Source organism: Rhinopithecus bieti, unplaced genomic scaffold (genome assembly GCF_001698545.2).
Source record: "Rhinopithecus bieti isolate Rb0 unplaced genomic scaffold, ASM169854v2 scaffold_34968, whole genome shotgun sequence".
NCBI lineage: Eukaryota > Metazoa > Chordata > Mammalia > Primates > Cercopithecidae > Rhinopithecus > Rhinopithecus bieti.
This window is the reverse complement of record NW_016814942.1, coordinates 641,820-663,739: the sequence shown is the minus strand read 5'-3', so window position 1 is coordinate 663,739 and position 21,920 is coordinate 641,820. Positions and strand designations below refer to the sequence as shown.

Sequence of the window (21,920 nt, the reverse complement as noted above, 5' to 3'; positions counted from 1 at the left end):
CTGGAGTGCAGTGGCCGGATCTCAGCTCACTGCAAGCTCCGCCTCCCGGGTTTACGCCATTCTTCTGCCTCAGCCTCCCGAGTAGCTGGGATTACAGGCGCCCGCCACCTCGCCCGGCTAGTTTTTTGTATTTTTTTTAGTAGAGACGGGGTTTCACCGTGTTCGCCAGGATGGTCTTGATCTCCTGACCTCGTGATCCGCCCGTCTCGGCCTCCCAAAGTGCTGGGATTACAGGCTTGAGCCACCGCGCCCGGCCTCTTTTCTTTTCCTTGAGCTAAGGAAGATAGTGTCTCTCTGGTCACACCTTGTCCCACCAAGGGGGCCAAGGCTGCCAATGGTAGAATGCTGCTCCAGCAGCAGGGTTTCTTGTCTAGGCACCTTCGCCCACACAACCAAACAGCAACACACCAGAGGAACTGCCAGGAGCATCGTTCAGCCACCACCAACACGGCCTACAGCCCATGTCAGGGGCAAACAGCATATCTGTGCAAAGTCGAGGAACTTCCAAGGCCAACTGGGCAACCCGAGCAACCGGAATAAGGCTTGGGAATACAGTCATGAGGAACAGAACCAAAGCGCAGGAGGCAAGGGTTCAGTACCAAAAAGAAACACCAGCCGGGCGTGGTGGCTTGCATCTGTAATCTGAGCACTTTGGGAGGCTGAGGCAGGTGGATCACCTGAGGTCAGGAGTTGGAGACCAGCCTGGCCAACATGGCGAAACCCCATCTCTGCTAAAAATACAAAAACTAGCCGGGCGAGCTGGCAGGCGCCTGTAGTCCCAGCTACTTGGGAGGCTGAAGCGGGAGAACTGCTTGGACCTGAGAGGCGGACGATGCAGTGAGCTGAGATCGCACCACTGCACTCCAGCCTAGGTGACAGAGTGAGACTCTTGTCTCAAAAAAAAAAATTAAAAACAAACAGCCTTATCTGTGCTTTGGGCTTCCCCCTGGCTGCCATCTACCCCACCGGCCCATCTGTGGTCCTGGCTGTGGGACAGAAATGATGGTCCCCGGAAGCATCTTCCAGAATCCTTATCCCTCTCTTCTGTGGCAGCTGGGGAGCACAGGGAAGAGACCCACCTGGGGCCCTGGCCAGGTTAATCGTGGTACAGACTCCATACACCCACTCGGGTAGGCTTGGCAGGGTGGGGCTTACTGGGCAGATGGCTGGGATGCCCCTGAACGCCCAGGAGGCCAGAGCAGCAGCAGGTGGCCCTGCAGCGGAGAGGCTGTGGTGCTCACCTGCAGGCGTATTCCACAGTGTAGATGGCTCCCTGGCTCTGCTCCTCCCAACGCTGCATGTCTGCCTGTAGGGGGTGCAGGAGATGTTTGGCAAGGGAGGCCACCCCCACCTAGAGGGCCTTCCTCCCAGCTCTCTTGGTTGGGGCTCCCTTGAGCCCTCATGGTGGATGCAGAGAACTTTCCTCCTGCAATTCCCTTCCCTCACAGGTCTGGGCTTTCTGTGAACACCTGGCCACTATGCCTCAGGGCCTTTGCACAGGCTGTTCCCCCTGCCTGGCACACCCTTCCCTTAGATCATCAGACGGCTGCCTCCTTGCTACACAGGTCATAACTGTTACAGAATAGAACAGTTTGGCTGTGTCCCCACCCAAATCTCACCTTGCATTGCAGTTCCCATAATCCCCATGTGTTGTGAGAGGGACCAGGTAGAGATAACTGAATCATACAGGCAGTTCCCCTCATCCTGTTCTCCTGATAAGTGAGTTCTCACGAGATCTTGTGGTTTTAAAAAGGGGCCTCCCCCTTCACGGGGCACTCATACTTCTCCTCCTGCTGCCATGTGAGACAGTACATGTTTGCTTCCCCTTTTGCCATGATTGTAAGTTTCCTGAGGCCTCCCCAGCCCTGTTGAACAGTGAGTCAATTAAATCTCTTTATAAATTACCCAGTCTTGGGTATGTCCTTATAGCAGCAAGAGAATGAACTAATAATACACATCTTGCCACCTCCTTCAGAATCTACCCCAGATCTGTCCACCATGCCTCTGACCTGGCTCTGCCACCACATGCCTCCTTATCGGTGTCCCAGCCTTGACTCCTGCCCGGACAGCCCTTGCTCCTCCCAGCAGGCCCCAGCTCACCTTGTGTTGGGCCAGCTCAGGGAGGGAGCGACGCACGTGCTCCTGCAGCCGGTACAGGGCCACGGACGGCTCGTTGGCCAGGACGTAGATGCTCTCAGTGAACTTGTCCGTGACTGGATACAGGGTCCACAGGTGGTAGGGGTGGGGCGGGTGTGGGGAGACAAGGCATCAGCCTCCTCATTGCTCAAGTGTTGAGTCCAGCCAGAGCAAAGGGGGCATCTGGTTTATCCCTCAGCAGCTAGGTCACCCCTGGCCCATGACAGGCTGGAGGAAGTGGTCACGGCAGGGCTCACTTAAGAGGTCATTAATGAGGCCGGGTGTGGTGGCTCACGCCTGTAATCCTAGCACTTTGGAGGCTGAGGTGGGCAGATCACCTGAGGTCAGGAGTTCAAGACCAGACAGGCCAACATGGTAAAACTCATCTCTACTAAAAATACAAAAATTAGCCGGGCATGATGGCTGGTACCTGTAATCCCAGCTACTCTGGAGGCTGAGGCAGGAGAATCACTTGAATCTGGGAGGTGGAGGTTGCAGTGAGCTGAGGTCATGCCATTGCACTCCAGCCTGGGCAACAAGAGCAAAACTCCATCTCAAAAAAACATTAAAAAATAAAAAATTTAAAAAAGAGGACATTAATGAGAGGACATAATGAGTGATGAGTTCATAAGGAGTAAACTTTTTTTTTTTGAGAGTCTTGCTCTGTCATCAGGCTGGAGTACAGGGGTGCAATCTCAGCTCACCACAATCTCCGACTCCCTGGTTCAAGCGATTCTCCTGCCTCAGCCTCCTGAGTAGCTGGGATTACAGGCGTGCACCACCACGCACAGCTAATTTTTATATTTTTAATGGAAACAGGGTTTCACCATGTTGGTCAGGATGGTCTCGATCTCCTGACCTCGTGATCTGCTTACCATGGCCTCCCAAAGTGCTGGGATTACAGGCGTGAGCCACAGTGCCTGGCCAGTTTGATTGAACTCTTTTTTTTTTTAGAGACAGGGTCTCGCTCTGTTGCCCAGGCTGCAGTGCAGTGGTGCAATCACAGCTCACTGCAGTCTCGAAACACCCAGCCTCAAGCCATCACCATACCTCAGCCTCCAGAGGAGCTAGAACTACAGGTGCGAACCACTATGCCTGGCTAGTTTTTTCATTTATTTATTATTATTATTATTATTATTTTATTTATTTTTTTTTTTTGAGACGGAGTCTTGCTCTGTTGCTCAGGTTGGAGTGCAGTGGCGCAATCTTGGCTCACTGCAAGCTCTGCCTCCTGGGTTCACGCCATTCTCCTGCCTCAGCCTCCCGAGTAGCTGGGACTACAGGTGCCCGCCACCACGCCCGGCTAACGTTTTATATTTTTTAGTAGAGACAGGGTTTCACTGTGTTAGCCAGGATAGTCTTGATCTCCTGACCTTGTGATCCGCCCACCTCAGCCTCCCAAAGTGCTGGGATTACAGGCTTGAGCCACCACGCCTGGCTCATTTTTTAAAATAGAGACAAAGTCTTGCTATGTTGCCCAGGCTGGTCCTGAATTCTTGTTCTCAAGTGATCCTCCTGCCTCGGCCTCCCAAAGTGCTGGGATTATAGGCATGAGCCACTGTGTGTGGACCCCAGTGAACTCTTCTCATCTTTCCCTCTCAACACTGGTAGCGGACACTGCTGCCTACTGCACTTCCCAGCATTCTTTTTGCCCCCATGACCACACCTGGGACTCTTCTTCAGAGCATGCCCACAGGACCCGAAAGTGCCTGGAAGTTCACATCCCAGGGGGCCCTCAGCCACCACTCACCAGTGAGGGATATGAAAACCTGTGTCCCTCGCTGGGCACTGGAACAACCTGGAGCCTAACGTATCCCCCTGGGCTCCTGTGCTGGCCCAGGTTGAGGCCTCCCTCTGCAGATTTTACCTGAGGTGCCCCTCACTCAGCCTCCTCACCAGCCAGCCGTGCCCTGTTTCCCCTTCTCCCCTGCAGATGTCTCCCGATGAAAAAAAAAATTTTGTTTTTTGAGACAGAGTCTTGCTCTGTTGCCCAGGCTGGAGTGCAGTGGCACAATCTCGGCTCACTGCAACCTCCACCTCCTGGGTTCAGACGATTCTCCTGCCTCAACCTCCTGAGTAGCTGGGATTACAGGCACCCGCCACCACGCCTGGCTAAGTTTTGTATTTTTAGTTGAGACGGGGTTACACCATGTTGGCCAGGCTAGTCTCGAACTCCTGATCTCAAGTGATCTGCCCAACTCGCCCTCCCAAAGTGCTGGGATTATAGGAGTGAGTCACCACGCCTGGCCCTGATAAATTAATTGCACACAAATCCTCATTACAGGGTCTGCTTCAACAATGGCATTCCCAGCCAGCGAGCAGGGCCCGCCTTTCCTGTCCCATCCTTGGGCAGATCCTGATGGTTCTAGTTTCATCTGTTCTCACTATTATACCACACTGCCCGCATGGGTCCAGGCACAGCCAGGAACGGCCATCTCTTGCCCGGATGCCAGACCCACCCTCTCCCTGGTCTCCCTGCTTCCCCTCCTGCCAGTAGTCCAATCTCCATGCAGCAGATGAGGTGAACTCCAAATGAACAAATCATCTATTCCCACCCTTGCTTTAAACTCTTCCATGGCTCCCACCTGCCAGAGAATAAAATCCACCTTTCTTGCCATGGCCCATGAGGCCCTGCATGTTCCAGCTGCTGTTGACCTCCCTGCCTTTCTTGCCCTCCATCCCTGGCTCTTCCTTGGACCTCCCAGCACTGCCCAAAATAACTTTCTCACTGCCCAAGAGGACGAGGTAGGAAGATCACTTGAGGACAAGAATTTGAGACCAACGCCGGGTGTGGTGGCTCACACCTGTAATCCCAGCACTTTGGCAGGAGGATGGGTTCAGCCTAGGAATTCAAGACCAGCCTGGGAGACATGGTGAAATCCCACCTCTACAAAATGTACAAAATAAGCTGGTCATGGTGATCTATACCTGTAGTCCCAACTACTCAGGAGGCTGAGGTGGGAGGATTGCTGGGGTCTGGCAGGTGGAGGCTACAGTGAGCCATGATCATACCACTGCACTCCAGTCTGGGCAAGAGAACAAGACTCTATCTCAAAAAAAAAAAAATAAATAAATAAATAAATAAATAAATAAATGCCTGTATGTGACCAATCACTCCTTTATTCATTACAGCAGAGCTCTGAACACTCTGTCACCTCAAGGCCTTTGCACCTGCTATTCCCAACCGGAGACACCATTCCGTCACTGGCTCTCCTTTATCCCTCAGGTCTGCTCAAATGTCACCTCCTGCGCAAGACCCTCCCTGACTACCAGCCTTAACAGATGTCCCCTCCACCTAATTCAGGACCTTGGCATTTTGTTCCTTTCTTTTAATACCAATTTCAACTGATTAGGTTACATGTTCACAGGAAAAGCTAAAAGCTTGAATTTGGGAGAGCAGGGCTTCTCTGAGCCTCAGCTTCCTCATCTGGAAAAAAAGGAATAACAGCACCTGCCTCAAGGTTTGCTACGGAGATGAATCCAATGCCATCACCAGGGTGATTGCTCAGGAGAGAGAACCCAGGCATGTCTGGGAGTCAAAGGAGGCTAACATGAGTCTCTCCATCTCACCACTGTGCCTTGAGTGGCAGAGCCCAACCTGCCACCTCCAAACTGTGTGACCTCTTACCAGATAAGCCTCCTCACTTTGAATGTGAGCATAACGGCCAGGGGCGATGGCCCATGCCTGTAATCCCAGATGTTTGGGAGGCCGAAGCAGGAGGATCACCTAAGGTTGGGAGTTTGAGACCAGCCTGACCAACACGGAAAAACCCCGTCTCTACTGAAAATACAAAATTAGCTGGGCATGGTGGTGCATGCCTGTAATCCCAGCTATTCGGGAGGCTGAGGCAGGAGAATCGCTTGAACCCGGGAGGTGGAGATTGCAGTTAGCCATGATCATGCCATTGCACTCCAGCCTTGGCAACAAGGGTGAAACTCTGTCTCAAATAAAAAAAAAAAAAAAAAAAAGAGGAAAGTGAGCATAACAGACAGGGCATGGTGGCTTATGCCTCCTACTCTTGCCTTCCATTATCCATGGTTCTCGAATCTGTGGATTCAACCAACTGTGGATGGAAAATACTCAGGAAAAAAAAATCTACAAAGTTTCAAAAAGCAAAACTTGAATTTGCTCTACACTAAGCACTTCTTTGAATCAATGTGAATGAAGTGATGTGTAGGCCTGTATTATGTACTCTAGATGTGAGTAATCTAGAGGTGATTCAAAGTATAGGTGATTAGCTGGGCGCAGTGGTTCACACCTGTAATCCCAGCACTTTGGGAGGCCAAGGTGCACGGATCACTCGAGGTCAGGAGTTCAAGGCCAGCCTGAGCAACATGGTGAAACCCCGTCTCTACTAAAAATACAAAAAAATTAGCCGGGCATGGTGGTGTGTGCCTGTAATCCTAGCTACTCAGGGGGCTGAGGTTGCAGTGAGCCGAGATCCCGCCACGGCACTCCAGCCTGGGTGACAGAACGAGACTCCGTCAAAAAAAAAAAAAAAAAAAAATTAAAGAATTAGCCTGACGTGGTGGCGTGCGCTTGTAGTCCCAACTACTGGAGAAGCTGAGGCAGGAGGATTGCCCGAGCCAGAGAGATTGAGGCTACAGTGAGCCATGATCGCGCCACTGCACCCCAGCCTGGGCGACTGAGTGATACCTTGTCTCAAAAAAAAAAAAAAAAAAAAGGAAACAACACGCACAGCGATTACTTTACCCCGGGAATTCTGTCAATGCATTACAAATATCAGATAGTTGAGTTTTGTTTTTTGTTTGTTTGTTTGGACAGGGTCTCACTTGTCACCCAGGCTGGGGTGCAGTGGCACGATCACAGCTCACTGCAGTGCAGCCTCGACCTCCCGAGTTCAAGCAATCCTTCCACTTCAGCCGCCCAAGTAGCTGGGACCACAGGCGTGTGCCACCACGCCCAGTTAATTTTTGTATTTTTTTTAGAGACGAGGTCTCACTATGTCACCCAGGCTGGTCTCGGGCTCAAGCGATGCTCCCGCCTAGGCCTCTCATAGTGCTGGGATTACAAAGGCGTGAGCCACCACTCCCAGCCTCAGCTACTGAATTATTGAAACAATCCTGGGGGGACGGGTAATTAAAGCAGATACGGAGCCTTTCTACAGGTTTCAAAACTAGTCAGCGGCCGAGCTGGGGTTGGACGGCAGTTCAATCACTGCTCCTCGCACGGTCCCTCCGCGCCCGGCCTTTGTCAGGTCGCCCCTCCACGAGTTCCCCGCCCCCTCTGTCCCGCCCGGAGGCCCGCACCACCTTTCTTCCCCTTGAGCTGCATCTCTGGTTCCTCCATAGCGACCGCGGCCGAGCGAACCGGGAAACGGGACCGGAAGCCTGGAGGCTGGGACGGCCGCCTAAGCCTTCCCTGCTGAAACCGGACGCCGCACGGCTCCAGTTCCGGCGTCAGAGGGGCCCGCCCTCCCCGCTCCTCAGTCTTCGCGGACAGGAAAGGGGCTGTGAGACGGAGGGAAGGAGGCACACCCGGGGGTGGCGCGGTGAGGAGGGGGCGCGACGCCCCTGAGGCTGGTGGAGGGACACCCAGGCAGGAGAGGGGGAAGAACTCTCTCCCTTTCTGAACCCTCTATTCCCTGAGAGACGAGCTGGGGGAGCCCTCCACGCATTACCCACTCGGACCGCATAAACTCCCTTCTTTAGCTCTCTGCCCCCGCCCTTGCTTATAAGCCTTTGAGACCGCAGAATGGACCTTGTGGAACGAGACGGCAAAGGTACGTTGGCCCTTTAAGTTCCAGACGCTCCGCGTACTTCCCCTGCTTCTTCTTGATATAGCCCCGCCCATCTACCCGAAGCCGGAGCCGATTGGCTTCCTCTGGAAAAATCTGTGGGCGGGGTAAAGGTAAGCGGGCACAGGCGCTGTGAAATTCTCAGAGCCCATTAGGCCCCGCCCATTCCCTCCGAGTCGGTGAGGAGGGGAAAAGAAGGCGCAGGCGCAACTGCCCTCCCAGGGCCCCAGCGGAATCCACGCCCTCGCCTAAGTCTTAAAGGGCTAGAGGCAGCACTTACTGCTTGGGCCCTTCCTCACTTTTGGGGGGCGGGGTGCGCACGCGCAGTGGGGAAGCTCTGGGGTGGGGGTAGCGGTCGAGTATCAAGTTGCTTTCTGTCCTGGCAGAGGAAACCAGAGCGCTGAGGGTCCAGTCTCCAGCTTGGCTCCCGCTATATCCATTGGAAGAGAAAAGTTTGTGACTTGGGCCCCCAAGTTTTGAGAGAACTGGGCTTTAGGTGCGGGGGGACAGAGGAGGCTCGTGGGGAGGTGAGTGGACCTCCTGGATCGATTTGGGAAGCTTGGGTGGGAGTGGGACCAATCACACCTTTGTTGAGCTCTCACTCATTCTGGGGACCCCCCCCCAACAACCATAGCGAATATTTATTGAGCTCCGCCCTTAGCAGACCCCTGGATAAGCTATGTGCAGACATAATTCGTTGTACGGCTCATTTCCACATTTTGTCGTGGAAGAAACTGAGGCTCAAAGGTTAAGTCACATGCCCAAGTTCTCAGGGCCTATAAATTGAGGGATTCGAACCCAGACAGCTGACCCCAGAGCCCTGGCTTTTTTTTTTTTTTTGAGGCGGAGTCTTGCTCTGTCGCCCAAGCTAGAGTGCAGTGGTGTGATCTCTGCTCACTGCAATCTCCACCTCCCGGGTTCAAGCAATTCTCTGCCTCAGCCTCCCAAGTAGCTGGGATCACAGGCACCCGCCACCGCACCTGGGTAATTTTTGTATTTTTAGTACAGATGGCATTTCACCATGGTGGCCAGGCTGGTCTCGAACTCCTGACCTTGTGATCCACCCACCTCAGCCTCCCAAAGTGCTGGGATTACAGCTGTGAGCCACCGTGCCCAGCCAGAGCCCAGGCTTTTATTTATTTATTTTTTTTTTTTTTTTGAGACGGAGTCTCGCCTCGTCACCCAGGGCCTGGAGTGCAGTGGCCAGATCTCCAGCCTCACTGCAAACTCCGCTTCCCGGGTTTGACGCCGTTCTCGGCTGGCCTCAGCCTCCCGAGTAGCTGGGCTACAGGCTCCGCCACCTCGCCCGGCTAGTTTTTTGCATTTTTTTAGTAGAACGGGGTTTCAACCGCTGTTTTAGCCAGGAAATGGTCTCGATCTTCCTGACCCGTGATCCGCCCGCCTCGGCCTCCCAAAGGCTGGGATTACAAGGCTTGAGCCACCGCAGCCCGGCCGAGCCCAGGCTTTTAAACATTGCACATTGCAGGCGTTTTGATGGTGGGGGAGGGTAGACCTCGAAAGCAGTTGGACTCTGGTTTTCATTTCCCTGGCTCTGGTAATTAACCTGGATCTCAGTTTACCCACCCTCACAATGCAAGGCTAGGTATGCAGTCAGTGCCTACTTTATTATAGCTGTTGATAATTATTGTCATCTCTCCCTTTCTGACACCTCCGCCAGCGTTCCTCATGGAGCCTACCCAGCCTGCAGAGGACCTCATCCTGACCCAGCTGCCCCCTGCCTCAGAACTTGGGGACCCCGAAGACCCAGGAGAGGAGGCCGCAGATGGCTCAGACACTGTGGTCCTCAGTCTCTTCCCCTGCACCCCCGAGCCTGTGAATCCCGAACCGGATGCCAGTGTTTCCTCTCCACAGGGTAGGATACCTCCTCTGGGATTGGCCCTCTGGGATTCCATCATGATGGAATATCAGGTCCCAGATGGAACCTTTGTCTTGCTTTCGTTTTTTTGTTGTTGTTTTGTTGTTTTTTGAGATGGAGTTTCGCTCTTGTTGCCCAGGCTGGAGTGCAATGGCATGATCTCAGCTCACTGCAACCTCCGCCTCCTGGGTTCAACTGATTCTCCTGTCTCAGCCTCCTGAGTAGCTGGGATTACAGGCTCCTACCACTATGCCCGGCTAATGTTTTTGGTATTTTTAGTGGAGAAGGGGTTTCACCATGTTGTCCAGGCTGGTCTTGAACTCCTGACCTCAGGTGATCCACCCACTTCGGCCTCCCAAAGTGCTGGGATTACAGGCGTGAGCCACTGTGCCCAGCCTGTTTTTGCTTTTTGATACAGGTTCTCGCTCTGTTACCAAGGCTGGAGTGCAGTGATGAGATCATAGTTCACTGCAGCCTCAACTTCCTGGGCTCAAGCCATCCTCCTACCTCACTCAGCTCCCTAGTAGCTGGGACTATAGGCATGCAACCGCACCTGGCTAATTTTTTTCTTTTTTTTTAATTGAAAGGCAGGGTCTCACCATGTTGCCCAGGCTGGTATTGAACTCCTGGCCTCAAGCGATCCTCCTGCCTCAGCCTCCCAAAGTGCTGGGATTTACAGGCGTGAGCCACCATGCCTGGCCGGGACCTCTGTCTTTATGACTGACTAATAGGACGTGTCTTCCTTCTCCATTCAGGAAGGGTTTGTTTCTTTTCTTTTTTCTTTTTTTTTTTACAACTTTGTATCTATTTTTTTGTTGTGATAAACTATACATAACATAAAAGTTTGCCATTTAAGCCAGGATTGCAGTACCATTCAATATCAGTAAGTACATTCACAGTGTTGCTTAACCACCACCTCTATCTAGAATATTTTGTTTTGTTTTGTTTTTTGTTTTTTGAGACGGAGTTTCGCTGTTGTTACCTAGGCTGGAGTGCAATGGCATGATCTCGCCTTACCACAACCGCCGCCTCCTGGGTTCAAGCAATTCTCCTGCCTCAGCCTCCTGAGTAGCTGGGATTACAGGCATGCACCACCATGCCTGGCTAATTTTGTATTTTAGTAGAGACGGGGTTTCTCCATGTTGGTCAGGCTGGTCTTGAACTCCCGACCTTAGGTGATCCACCCACCTCAGCCTCCCAAAGTGCTGGGATTACAGGTGTGAGCCACCGCGCCTAGCCTCTTTGTTTTTTGAGACAGAATCTCGCTCTGTAGCCCAGGCTGGAGTGCAGTGGCTCAATCTTGGTTCACTGCAGCCTCCACCTCCCAGGTCCCAGTTCAAGCAGGTCTCCTGCCTCAGCCTTCCAAGTAGCTGCAATTACAGGAACGCACCACCATGCCCAGCTAATTTTTTGTTTTTTTAGTAGAGATGGGGTTTCACCATGTCGGCCATGCTGGTCTTGAACTCCTGACCTCGTGATCCGCCCGCCACAGCCTCTCAAACTGGTTGGATTACAGGTGTGAGCCACCACGCCCGGCCTATCTAGAATATTTTCATCACCCCAAAAGGAAACCCCATACCATAACAGTCCCTCTCCAATCTCCTTCCACCCATCCCTGGCAACCAATCTGCTTTTCTATCTACTTAGATTTTCCTGTTCTGGGCATTTCGTACCAGTAGGATCATAACACTATGTGGCCTTTTGTGTCTGGCCCCTCTCACTCAGCATCATGTTTTCAGAGTTCATCCACATCATACCATGGATCAGTGCTTCCTTCCTTTTTTTTTTTCCTTTGAGACCGAGTCTCACTCTGTCGCCCAGGCTGGAGTGCAGTGGTGCGATCTCGGCTCACTGCAACCTCCGCCTCCCAGGTTCAAGCGATTCTCGTGCCTCACAAGAATCCAGCTACCTCTCAAGTAGCTGGTTTACAGGAGTGCACCACCATGCCCAGCTAATTTTTGTATTTTTTGTAGAGATGGGGTTTTGCCGTGTTGCCCAGGCTGGTCTCCAACTCCTGGGCTCAAGTGAACTGCCGGCCTCCACTTCCCAAAGTGCTGGGATTACAGGCTGAGCCACAGTGCCTGGCCCTTCACACCTGTTTTTAACTCTTTGAGGGTAGATAGCTAGGAGTGAAATTGCTGGATCAGATGGTCATCCTGTTTTACTTACTGAGGAACTGAGGATTTATTTTTGATTAGAGTCCAAGAATATGCCTAATTTAGTTCCCTCCCACAACCTTTGTTGCTGCCACTCCTGTCTGGAATGCTCTTCCTACACTTCTTCCTATAGCTAACTCCTCTCCCCTCCCCTCCCTTCCCGCCTCCGGGTTTTTTTTTTTTTTTTTTTTTTTTTTTTGAGATGGAGTGTCGCTCTGTGGCCCAGGCTGGAGCGCATGGCACAATCTCAGCTCACTGCAAGCTCTGCCTCCTGGGTTCACGCCATTCTCCTGCCTCAGCCTCCTGAGTAGCTGGGAATACAGTTCGTTTTTGGTTTTTTTGTTTTTTTTAAATGGAGGTTTGCTCTTGTTGCCCAGGCTCCCCTCTCCTCCCTTCCCCTCCCCTCCTTTTCCCTCTCCCCAATCTTGAGATGCCTCCTGGAGTCCCCTCTCTTCTTGAGACGGAGTCTTGCTCTGTTACCCAGGGTGGAGTGCAGTGGCACTATGTTAATTCACTGCAACTCCCTCTCCTGGGTTAAGGCGTTTCTCCGGCATCAGCCTCCCAAGTAGCTGGCATACGCCACCACACCCAGCTAATTTTTGTATTTTTAGTGGAGACGGAGTTTTGCCATGTTACCCAGGCTGGTCTCAAACTCCTGACATCAGGTGATCGCCTGCCTCGGCCTCCCAAAGTGCCGGGATTACAGGTGTGAGCCACCGTGCCCAGTACCTGTAGCTGATTTCTTTGACTTCCTAAGATCTCGGTGATGTCACCTTGGGGAGGCCCTCCAGTTACCACATTGCCTAAGAAGGACTTATTCCTTGTGCTCCCTTCTTTCTGTCCTCTTCTACCTGCTTTTAATTTATTTATTTTTTTATTTGAGACGGAGTTTCGCTCTTGTTGCCCATGCTGGAGTGCAGTGGTGTGATCTCTCTCACTGCAACTTCCGCCTCCTGGGTTCAAGTGATTCTCCTACCTTAGCCTCCTGAGTAACTGGGATTACAGGCATCTGTCACCACGCCTGGCTAATTTTGTGTTTTTAGTAGACATGGAATTTCACCATGTTGGTCAGGCTGGTCTCAAACTCCTGACCTCAGGTGATCCACCTACCTCAGCCTCTCAAAGTGCTGGGATTGCAGGTGTGAGCCACCATGCCCGGCCTTAAGTTCTTTTGAACACTTATTTCAACTTGAAGTTTTTTATTATGTCTCTATTTCTGATGCACCTACTTAACCCCAGACTCCCTAGAGGGCAAAAACTATGTCTTGTTTGCCCAGAACATTACCAGGCAGGGAGGAGAAAGATGCATCCTAGGTATTCAAGAGAGTAGAGTGAGTGAATGGTGGAGTCCCAGGCACTGCCTTGGGTAGCTCCAAGACCCCAGGGAGATACCAAAGGCAGTGGCATGGTGGCTCATGCCTGTAATCCCAGCACTTTGGGAGGCCGAGGCAGGAGGATCGCTTGAGCCCAGGAGTTTGAGACCAGCCTGGGCAACATAGCAAGACTCCATCTCTACCAAAATAATTTTTTTTTAATTTGCTGGGTATGGTGGTACCTGTAGTTTCAGCTGCTCAGCAGGCTGAGGTGGGAGGGTGGCTTGAGCCCAGGAGGTTGAGGCTGAAGTGAGCTGTGATCACACCACTGCGCTCCAGTCTGGACAACAGAGCAAGACTATGTCTCAAAAAGAACAGCCCAACAGCCTGGCGTGGTGGCTCAAACTTATGATCCCAGCACTTTGGGAGGCTGAGGCAGGTGGATGATTTGAGGTCAGGAGTTTGAAACCAGCCTGGGCAACATAGCAAAACCCCGTCTCTACGAAAAATACAAAAATTAGCCAGGTGTGGTGGCGGGCGCCTATAATCCCAGTTACTTGGGAGGCTGAGACACAAGAATCGCTTGAACCCAGGAGATGGAGGTTGCAGCGAGCCGAGATCACGCCATTGCACTCCAGCCTGAGGGACAGATCGAGACTCCATCTCAAACAACAACAACAGCAGCAGCAAAAAACCAAATGGGCTTCTGTCCTGAAGCCTCAGAACATCTACCGAGGGGAAACTGAGGCCTATTGTCTCTCTCCCAGCAGGCAACTCCCTGAAGCACTCTACCACTCTCACCAACCGGCAGCGGGGGAACGAGGTGTCAGCTCTGCCGGCCACCCTAGACTGTGAGTGAGCCCACGGTCCCCAACAAGGAGAGGAGTAGGAGGGTGGGAGGGCCTGTGAGGAGCAGTCGTGGACAGAGGGTAAACTGAGGCACAGAGAAGCAAGGGGACGAGTGAGGACTCTGCCTCTGTCCTGCCCCAGCCCTGTCCATCCACCAGCTCGCGGCACAGGGGGAGCTCGACCAGCTGAAGGAGCATTTGCGGAAAGGTGCGTGTCCACACGTGTGCTGGCATGTCCGCACCTGGGTGGTGTATGCATATGGGTGTCCATGTCCACTCATGACGCTGACGTGACCTGTGAGTGTCCACGTGTGTGCTGGTATCTACCTGTCTGTGTGACCGTGTCCATGTATGTCCATCGACGTACGCTCCCCTTCATTCCTGTCTAACCCCAGCCCCCCACCTCGTCCCCCTTTGGCAGCACTGGGGATAGGGGGCAGGGGTGCAGCCTGGTGGTATCACCTGCCCCCCCCTGCCAGGTGACAACCTCATCAACAAGCCAGACGAGCGTGGCTTCACTCCCCTCATCTGGGCCTCGGCCTTTGGAGAGATTGAGACCGTTCGCTTCCTGCTGGAGTGGGTGCGTCCCAGCCAAGCTGGGCAGCTGGGGGGTTCCCGGGGGTCTTAGGGTGGGCTGGGTTCTTGGCTGTGTCTGCTGGTGCCTTGTCTTTGAGATGCGGCTGCTGGCTGGGTGTGGTGGCTTGTGCCTGTAATCCCAGCACTTTGGGAGGCTGAGGCGGACAGATCACTTGAGATCAGGAGTTGGAGATCAGCCCGGCCAACATGGGTGAAACCCTGTCTCTACTAAAAAAATACAAAAATTAGCCAGGTGTCGTGGCAGGCACCTGTAATCCCAGGTACTCTGGAGGCTGAGGTGGGAGAATTGCATGAACCCGGGAGGTGGAGGTTGCAGTGAGCCGAGATCACGCCACTGCACTCCAGCCTGGGCAACAGAGCAAGACTCCATCTCCAAAACAAAAAACAAAAAAAAAGATGCAGCTGCTGTGGGTACCCCAGGATTCCTGGTTATGCCCCAACCCATCCCACCACTGCCCCTTCTTCTTGCAGGGTGCCGACCCCCACATCCTGGCCAAAGAGCGAGAGAGCGCCCTGTCGTTGGCCAGCACTGGCGGCTATACAGACATTGTGGGGCTGTTGCTGGAGCGTGACGTGGACATCAACATCTATGACTGGGTGAGGGACTGCCCTCCCCCGGGACCTCTCAGCCTCCTGGCCTTCATTCCTGCCTCAGACATTCACAGAGCACCTGAAAGGTGCAGGCCTGCTCTGGGTGCCGAGAACAGGAGACAGCCCCATTCCCAGCCTCACAGAGCAGAGCTCCCCATGTGGGGAAGGCAGACATGAAAACAGGCAGCTGAGATGCAGTGAATTGCGCTATGATGACAGATGCACAGGTGGCTGCAAGAGCCCCATGTGGCCAAGGGAAGTCAGAGAGGGCTCTCTGGAGGAAGGTGTCTAAGCTTAAGACTCCAAAAAGTGAGATGGACCCAGTGATGAGCAGGAGGAGGAACCACATTCTATTGGAGGCCAGAGAGTACAAGGCATTGTGAGAATGAGGAAGAAGTAAACTTTGGTTTTTCCTGCCCCTACCTACAACAGAATGGAGGGACGCCGCTGCTGTACGCTGTGCGTGGGAACCACGTGAAATGCGTTGAGGCCTTGCTGGGTGAGTGGGAGTCGGGACTGGCCCCAAGGGCCCCAGCGCTCCAGCAGGCCCTGCGGGAATCCTGAGGGCAGGGAGATGCCCGAGCGTTGCTTGAAGAGTTATTGGAGCAGGTGGTCACTGCCTGCTCTTCTCGGAGGGTGGATCAGAGGGGAGGAGGTGGTGGGACCACACGGGAGTCAGGGTCTGGGTCTAGGATCTGGCCCAGAGGCTGAGCACCTCCATCCTCCATGGCTCAGAGACCCTTCAGCCACGTTCTTCAGTGGAGACCAAGATAGCAGAGGTTGGACTCTTGTCAAAAGGCCACATGGGCAATAGGCAGACCCACGGCTGCATTGTGGGGAATGAGGGGTGGTGCCATGGGATCTCCCAGGTCCCCAGACCCCATTCTGGGCTCCCAGGCCCCACCCTCTAGCACGCTCCCCTCTCCCTTGCAGCCCGAGGTGCTGACCTCACCACCGAAGCCGACTCTGGCTACACCCCGATGGACCTTGCCGTGGCCCTGGGATACCGGAAAGGTCAGCCTGAGACACACAGAGCAGGAATGGGGTCCCGCCTGGGCACATCCCAGTCCTGGCTCCTGGGGCTCCACATGTGCTGGGGTAGGGAGGACAATGGGTGTCAGTGACTGGGGCCATGATGGGGGACACATAGGCATGGAGAGGCCCAAAGAGGGGCCTCTCATCAAAGAGCCCCAAAGTGGCCAATGGAAGTCAGAGAGGGCTTCCTGGAGGAATGTTTCTTAAGCTTGAGACCCCAAGAAGTGAGATGGGCCCAGCCCTGGGATGGGGAGGTCAGGGAAGGATTCTAGGGAACCTGAAGGGAGGGAGAATGGCATCCAGGTGGGAGGACTGGCCCCTGCGGAAGCCTGGCAGTGAGGACACCAAAGGGTAGGTGGCCAGGCCACAGTGCACAGAGCCATGGAGGCCGCCCCTCTCCATGGCGGGCAGTGGGTTTGAACAGGGACCATAGGCAGACCCAAATTTGACTCCATTTCCTCTGTCACAATGGGACCCCAACTTCCCCATCCATAAAATGGGGAGATCCCAATTGAACTGACCCCCTGGGTTCATGGTAGGGATGGAGGGCTTAGGAAATATCCCCCTACCTTCCTTGGGAGTTCTACTGTGTTTGGGATGGAAATAATTCCTCATCCCTCCTCTTGTTTTCAGGGGGTTTTTGTTTTGTTTTGTTTTTTGAGGCAAAAAGTCTTGCTCTATCACCCAGGCTGGAATGAAGTGGTGCAGGCAGAGCATGGGGCAGGCAGAGCTTACTGCAGCCTCAACCTCCCAGGCTCCAAGTGATCCTCCCACCACAGCCTCCGGAGTAGCTGGGACCACAGGCATTTATCACCACGCCTGGCTAATTTTTGTTGTTGCTTTTTGTGTTTTAGACGGAGTCTCGCTCTGTTACCCAGGCTGGGGTGCAAGGGCGTGATCTTGGCTCACTGCAACCTCCAACTCCCAGGTTCAAGCTTTTATCCTGCCTCAGCCTCCTAAGTAGCTGGGATCACAGGCGTGCACCACCATGCCTGGCTAATTTTTTTATTTTTAGTAGAGACAGGAGTTTCACCATGTTGGTCAGGCTGGTCTCGAACTCCTGACCTTGTGATCCGCCTGCCTCGGCCTCCTAAAGTGCAGGGATTATAGGCATGAGCCACCATGCCCGGCTGTGTTGTTGTTTTTTTTTTTTCAGAAGAGACAGGGTCTTACTATGTTGCCCAGGCTGGTCTCAAACTCCTGGGCTCAAACCATCCTTCTGCCCCAGCCTCCTAAATAGCTGGAACTACAGGCATGTACCAGTCTACCCAGCTAATTTGTAAAATCTTTTTAATGTATTTTTTGAGACAGAGTCTCGCTCTGTCACCCAAGCTGGAGTGCAATGGCATGATCTCGGCTCACTGCAACCTTTGCCTCCCAGGCAAACAATTCTCCTGCCTCAGCCTCCTAAGTAGCTGGGATGACAAGTACCTGCCACCACACCCGACTAACTTTTTTCTTTTTCTTGAGATGGAGTTTTGCTCTTGTCGCCCAGGCTGGAATGCGATGGTGCGATCTCAGCTCACCACAACCGCTGCCTCCCAGGTTCAAGCAATTTTCCTGCCTCAGCCTCCCAAGTAGCTGGGATTACAGGCATGTGCCACCATGCCCAGCTAATTTTTTGTATTTTTAGTAGAGACGGGGTTTCTCCATGTTGGTCAGGCTGGTCTTGAGCTCCCAACCTCAGGTGATCCACCCACCTCAGCCTTCCAAAGTGCTGGGATTACACACGTGAGCCACTGCGCCTGGCTGCACCCGGCTCATTTTTGTAGTTTTAGTAGAGATAGGGTTTCACCATGTTGGCCAGGCTGGCCTTTCCTGACTTCAAGTGATCCGCCCACCTTGGCCTCCCAAAGTGCTGGGATTACAGGTGTGAGCCACCAAGCCCAGCCTGATTTTTAAATTTTTTTGGTAGAGACAGGGTTTTGCTATGTTGCCCAAGCTGGCCTCAAATTCCTGAGCTCAAGCAGTCCTCCCCTCTGGACCTCCTAAAGTGCTGGGATTACAGGTGTAAGCCACCTCACCCAGCCTCATCTTTTCATAAAAGTCACAATTCACACATTTTGCTTGGTAAGAAATATTTTTATATTAATAATTCTGAAAAGCTATAAAAATGCATTTTTGCCAACTTAGGGGAAGTTGAGGTTCCTGGGATGGGGCCTAGGTTCTCCCAGCTTTGCTCTGTAATGCAGGTCTCTGTAGGGGTCCTTGTTTGTTCCCTAAGGGGAGAGCGCAGGTTGGCCTGCGCCTCCATGCCCCTCCCGATTCAAGCTCACAGCCCACCTTTTCCCTGCCCCATCTCAGTGCAACAGGTGATCGAGAACCACATCCTCAAGCTCTTCCAGAGCAACCTGGTGCACGCTGACCCTGAGTGAAGGCCGCCCGCTGGGGACTCAGACACTCAGGGAACAAAACGGTTGGCCAGAGCTGGGGAAACCTAGAACTGGCTTCAAAGGCAGCTCCTGGACAGGTGGTGGGAGGGGACTCTTCCCAAGAGGAACCAATAAACCTTCTGTGCAGAATTTGAGGGACTTTGCTGTGCTTCCCGGAGGGCTTCTTGGAGGAGACAGCCCCCAGAGGTCTCACACCTTCTCCCCAAGCACCCGCAGGTGGTAGATGACCACACGGCCAAAAAAGTCAGTGGCATCCTCAAACATCACTTTCAGCCGGTCCACTTCAGCAGCTGGTATGGGGAAAGTGTGATCGTGGGCAGTCAAGGGAAACAGGTCATTTCTGGTTTCCCACCCGCAGGCCCCCACCTCTTTCAGACCCAGCTCAGACTCCACTGATGTGGGCAACCTGGGGAAGCTGCAGGCCCCTCTAAGCCTCTGACACCGAACAGGTGGTCATCAGCCCCATTTTACAGAAAAAGTGATGGAGTCCTAGAGGTCATGTGTTCAAGATTACACATCAGGGTTCCCATTCAGGTTTGGGTGAGTCCAAAGCTTCCAGACCACAGAGTCCAAAGGCACAGACCACCCCACCCCAGAAGCAGGGGCAGGATATCTGAAGTGAGTTGTTGTCCTCAGGGTAGAAATCTACAATCTTGCAGAGAGCCTGACTGCCCTGTGAACCTTCAGCAGAGAAAGGCAATGAGTGTCTGGGGTGACCCCTGGAACCCCCGCCACCCAGGGCCTCCTAGTACCTTCCAGGCAGCCCCGGCGACTAGAGAAGCCACCCTGAAACTGGATCTGCAGCTGGGAGACACGGATGAGCTGGGGAAACTCCAGCGTCACCCACTGGGAGGGGCCCTGGAAGCAGACAGGGAAACTGAGGCACAAGCTCACTGCAGGCAGAGCCCTGCTATGCCTATCTCATTCACACAGTCCTTGGGGGGGAAAGAGAGAAATTAGGCACTTGTTCCTTTCCTGGCCACCTATGGGAGCCCCCTGACGTTCTCAAGCCATGAAATCTGAATCTGAATCACCCCAGAGATGAAGGGTCGGGGGAGGCGCCTCACCTGGTCCGAGTTCCAACACGTCTCCTCATCCTGGTCGAAAAGATGTTTTTTTCCAAACTGCCGGGTGTTGCGATTCAGCACCGAACTCACCCTGGAGGCACCAGGATCAGGGCGAAGAGGGGCTGAGACCAGCTCTCAGCTCCGCGGAGGGCCTGACCTCCACAGCTCTGTCCACTGAGGGCTCGACCCCAGGCTTAGGGCTTCGCCACTGCCCGTCCCCACAGACTCTTACCTGCTCACTGTCTCTGGACAGACCAAAGAGTGGGTCATGTCGGTTCCACAAGACCTCGCAGGGCTTAGGATTGGGCACAGCCTTGGTTCGAATCCCGGCGCCTCCTCAAGCCACAGGGCGGCGCGATCTCGGCTACGCCTTGGCCTGCACGTCCTCACCTGTAACTTGGAAGGAGAACCGCCACTCCTTCGCCCACCCCAGTCCTAAAAGTCGCCTCGATCAATCCCCTGCCGAAAGATTTGGGAGAGAGGATCAGGGAAACCGCCAATGACCGGAGGCCGGGCCTCTCACAGGAAACAGATTTCCCGCGGGTTTCGGGGGCGGTGGCTTTTTGTGCGAATCTGTTTCTCTGCGAACACAGCTCTTGGGGCCAAATGTTGGGATCCGGAACCGCGTGGGCTCGGCGCATGCGTGTTGTAAATCCGGTGCCCACAGTAGCCGCTCCTGGGGCGGGGCTTGATTCGACCCCGCCCCTTCATGCTCGCTTCTTAAAGGGACCGAGTTCAATGATTGAATTTACTTTGGTTTCCTGAAAGCTGTAGGGAAAAGGCTGGCTGCGCGCTCGGGACGCTGTCCCTCGGCGCGCGAAGGTGTAGAGCACTGGTTTTGACTGATTTTGGAATCCGAGAGACTTCCTTTTTTTTTTTTTTTTTTTTTTTTTTTTGAGGTAGGGTCTCACTGTCGCCCAGGCTGGAGTACAGTGGTGCGATCGCGGCTCTCTGCGACCTCTGCCTCCCAGGCTCCAGCAGTCCTCCTACCTCGGCTTCCCGAATAGTTGGAACTAGCAGGCGCGCACCACCACGGCCAGCTAATTTTTTTTTTTTTTTTGGTAGAGATGAGGTTTTGCCATATTGCCCAGATTGGTCTCGAACTCCTGGGCTCAAGCGATCCGCCCACTCTCGCCTCCCAGAGTGCTGGGATTACAGGCGTAAACCACCGCGCCCGGCCAGAGAGACTTCCTATGACAATGTCTTTCTTCCTACTCTAACCTACTCTACCCTAACCGCTACCTAACGCTAAATGCAGGTTGGGAATCCTTGAACTTCACTGCCTCCCGGAGGCCAAAGGCAGAGTTGTGGAAAAGGCCACGATGTTGGGAGTATCTGAAGTCCTCATCAACCCCTTGTGAGATATATATACACACATGTATGTATACACACACATATACACACACAGACACACATATATATACATACACACACATATATATATATAAAAAAAATTTTTTTAAGACGGAGCCTCACTCTGTCGCCCAGGCTGGAGTGCAGTGGTTTGCTCTCGGCTCACTGCAAGCTCCGCCTCCCGGGTTCACGCCATTCTCCTGCCTCAGCCTCCCGAGTAGCTGGGACTACAGGCGCCCACCACCATGCCCGGCTAATTTTTTGTATTTTAGTAGAGACGGGGTTTCACTGTGTTAGCCAGGATGGTCTGTATCTCCTGACCTCGTGATCCGCCTGCCTTGGCCTCCCAAAGTGCTGGGATTACAGGTGTGAGTCACCGCGCCCAGCCCCTTGTGTTCTTGTTTGGACAGAGGAGCCCTGGCCTCCAAGTTTGTCTTTCCCAGAAAATGCTGCTGGGACATCAAAGAAGGCTTCTTGGAGGAGGGAGCATGCGAGGTCAGGTGTTTTTGTTGTTTTTGTTTTGTTTTGTTTCGAGATGGAGTCTCATTTTGTTGCCCAGGCTGGAGTGCAGTGGAGTGATCTCAGCTCACCACAACCTCCGCCTCCCGGGTTCAAGTGATTCCCCTGCCTCAGCCTCCCGAGTAGCTGTAACTCCAGGTGCACACCACCATGCCTGGCTAATTTTTGTATTTTTAGTAGAGAAGGGGTTTCACTATGTTGGCCAGGCTGGTCTCGAACTCCTGACCTTGCGATCTGCCTGCCTTGGCCTCCCAAAGTGCTGGGATTATAGGTGTGA

The 21,920-nt window shown here is 53.4% G+C and overlaps 3 protein-coding genes across 13 annotated transcripts in view; 1 reads left to right on the top strand and 2 right to left on the bottom strand.

Moving 5' to 3' along the window:
- Positions 1-7,929, bottom strand: part of BORCS8 (BLOC-1 related complex subunit 8) — a 12,321-nt gene extending 4,392 nt beyond the window's left edge. Inside the window, exons 1-3 of the mRNA XM_017852724.1 lie at positions 7,411-7,929; positions 2,101-2,213; positions 1,242-1,306 (exon numbers count right to left, since the gene is read on the bottom strand). Of these exons, the coding sequence (XP_017708213.1) occupies positions 1,242-1,306; positions 2,101-2,213; positions 7,411-7,447 (215 nt within the window). The 5' untranslated portion in view covers positions 7,448-7,929. The remainder of the gene's footprint in view (positions 1-1,241; positions 1,307-2,100; positions 2,214-7,410) is intronic.
- RFXANK (regulatory factor X associated ankyrin containing protein) lies at positions 7,534-18,834 on the top strand. 11 transcript variants are annotated; one of them, XM_017852712.1, is made up of 11 exons: positions 7,559-7,649; positions 7,810-7,880; positions 8,282-8,347; positions 9,574-9,768; positions 14,008-14,091; positions 14,231-14,296; positions 14,568-14,668; positions 15,157-15,282; positions 15,709-15,775; positions 16,210-16,290; positions 18,616-18,833. In XM_017852712.1, exons 2-11 carry the CDS (start codon positions 7,853-7,855, stop codon positions 18,684-18,686), a joined length of 885 nt encoding a protein of 294 aa, XP_017708201.1. In that variant the 5' UTR covers positions 7,559-7,649; positions 7,810-7,852; the 3' UTR covers positions 18,687-18,833. The 11 variants fall into 11 exon arrangements, with proteins under 11 accessions (XP_017708206.1, XP_017708209.1, XP_017708210.1 ...); XM_017852717.1 differs by having other exon boundaries at positions 7,534-7,880; positions 8,282-8,422; XM_017852713.1 differs by lacking the exon at positions 7,559-7,649 and having other exon boundaries at positions 7,787-7,880; positions 14,011-14,091.
- On the bottom strand, positions 18,373-20,412 carry NR2C2AP (nuclear receptor 2C2 associated protein). The gene is made up of 5 exons (XM_017852722.1): positions 20,004-20,412; positions 19,772-19,862; positions 19,457-19,562; positions 19,318-19,385; positions 18,373-19,010 (listed from the first exon to the last, which is right to left on the bottom strand). Exons 1-5 carry the CDS (start codon positions 20,039-20,041, stop codon positions 18,894-18,896), a joined length of 420 nt encoding a protein of 139 aa, XP_017708211.1. The 5' UTR covers positions 20,042-20,412; the 3' UTR covers positions 18,373-18,893.
- Positions 20,413-21,920: the final 1,508 nt, after the last annotated feature.

Excerpts from the sequence above, each read along its gene's own strand:
- RFXANK (XM_017852712.1), top strand. The coding sequence starts at position 7,853 with ATGGACCTTGTGGAACGAGACGGCAAAG. Across the intron at positions 7,881-8,281 it reads TGTGGAACGAGACGGCAAAG|AGGAAACCAGAGCGCTGAGG; the intron begins GTACGTTGGCCC and ends CTGTCCTGGCAG. Across the intron at positions 14,092-14,230 it reads TCTGCCGGCCACCCTAGACT|CCCTGTCCATCCACCAGCTC; the intron begins GTGAGTGAGCCC and ends GTCCTGCCCCAG.
- NR2C2AP (XM_017852722.1), bottom strand. The coding sequence starts at position 20,041 with ATGACCCACTCTTTGGTCTGTCCAGAGACAGTGAGCAG. Across the intron at positions 19,863-20,003 it reads TGTCCAGAGACAGTGAGCAG|GGTGAGTTCGGTGCTGAATC; the intron begins GTAAGAGTCTGT and ends TGGTGCCTCCAG. Across the intron at positions 19,563-19,771 it reads CGTGTTGGAACTCGGACCAG|GGCCCCTCCCAGTGGGTGAC; the intron begins GTGAGGCGCCTC and ends GTCTGCTTCCAG.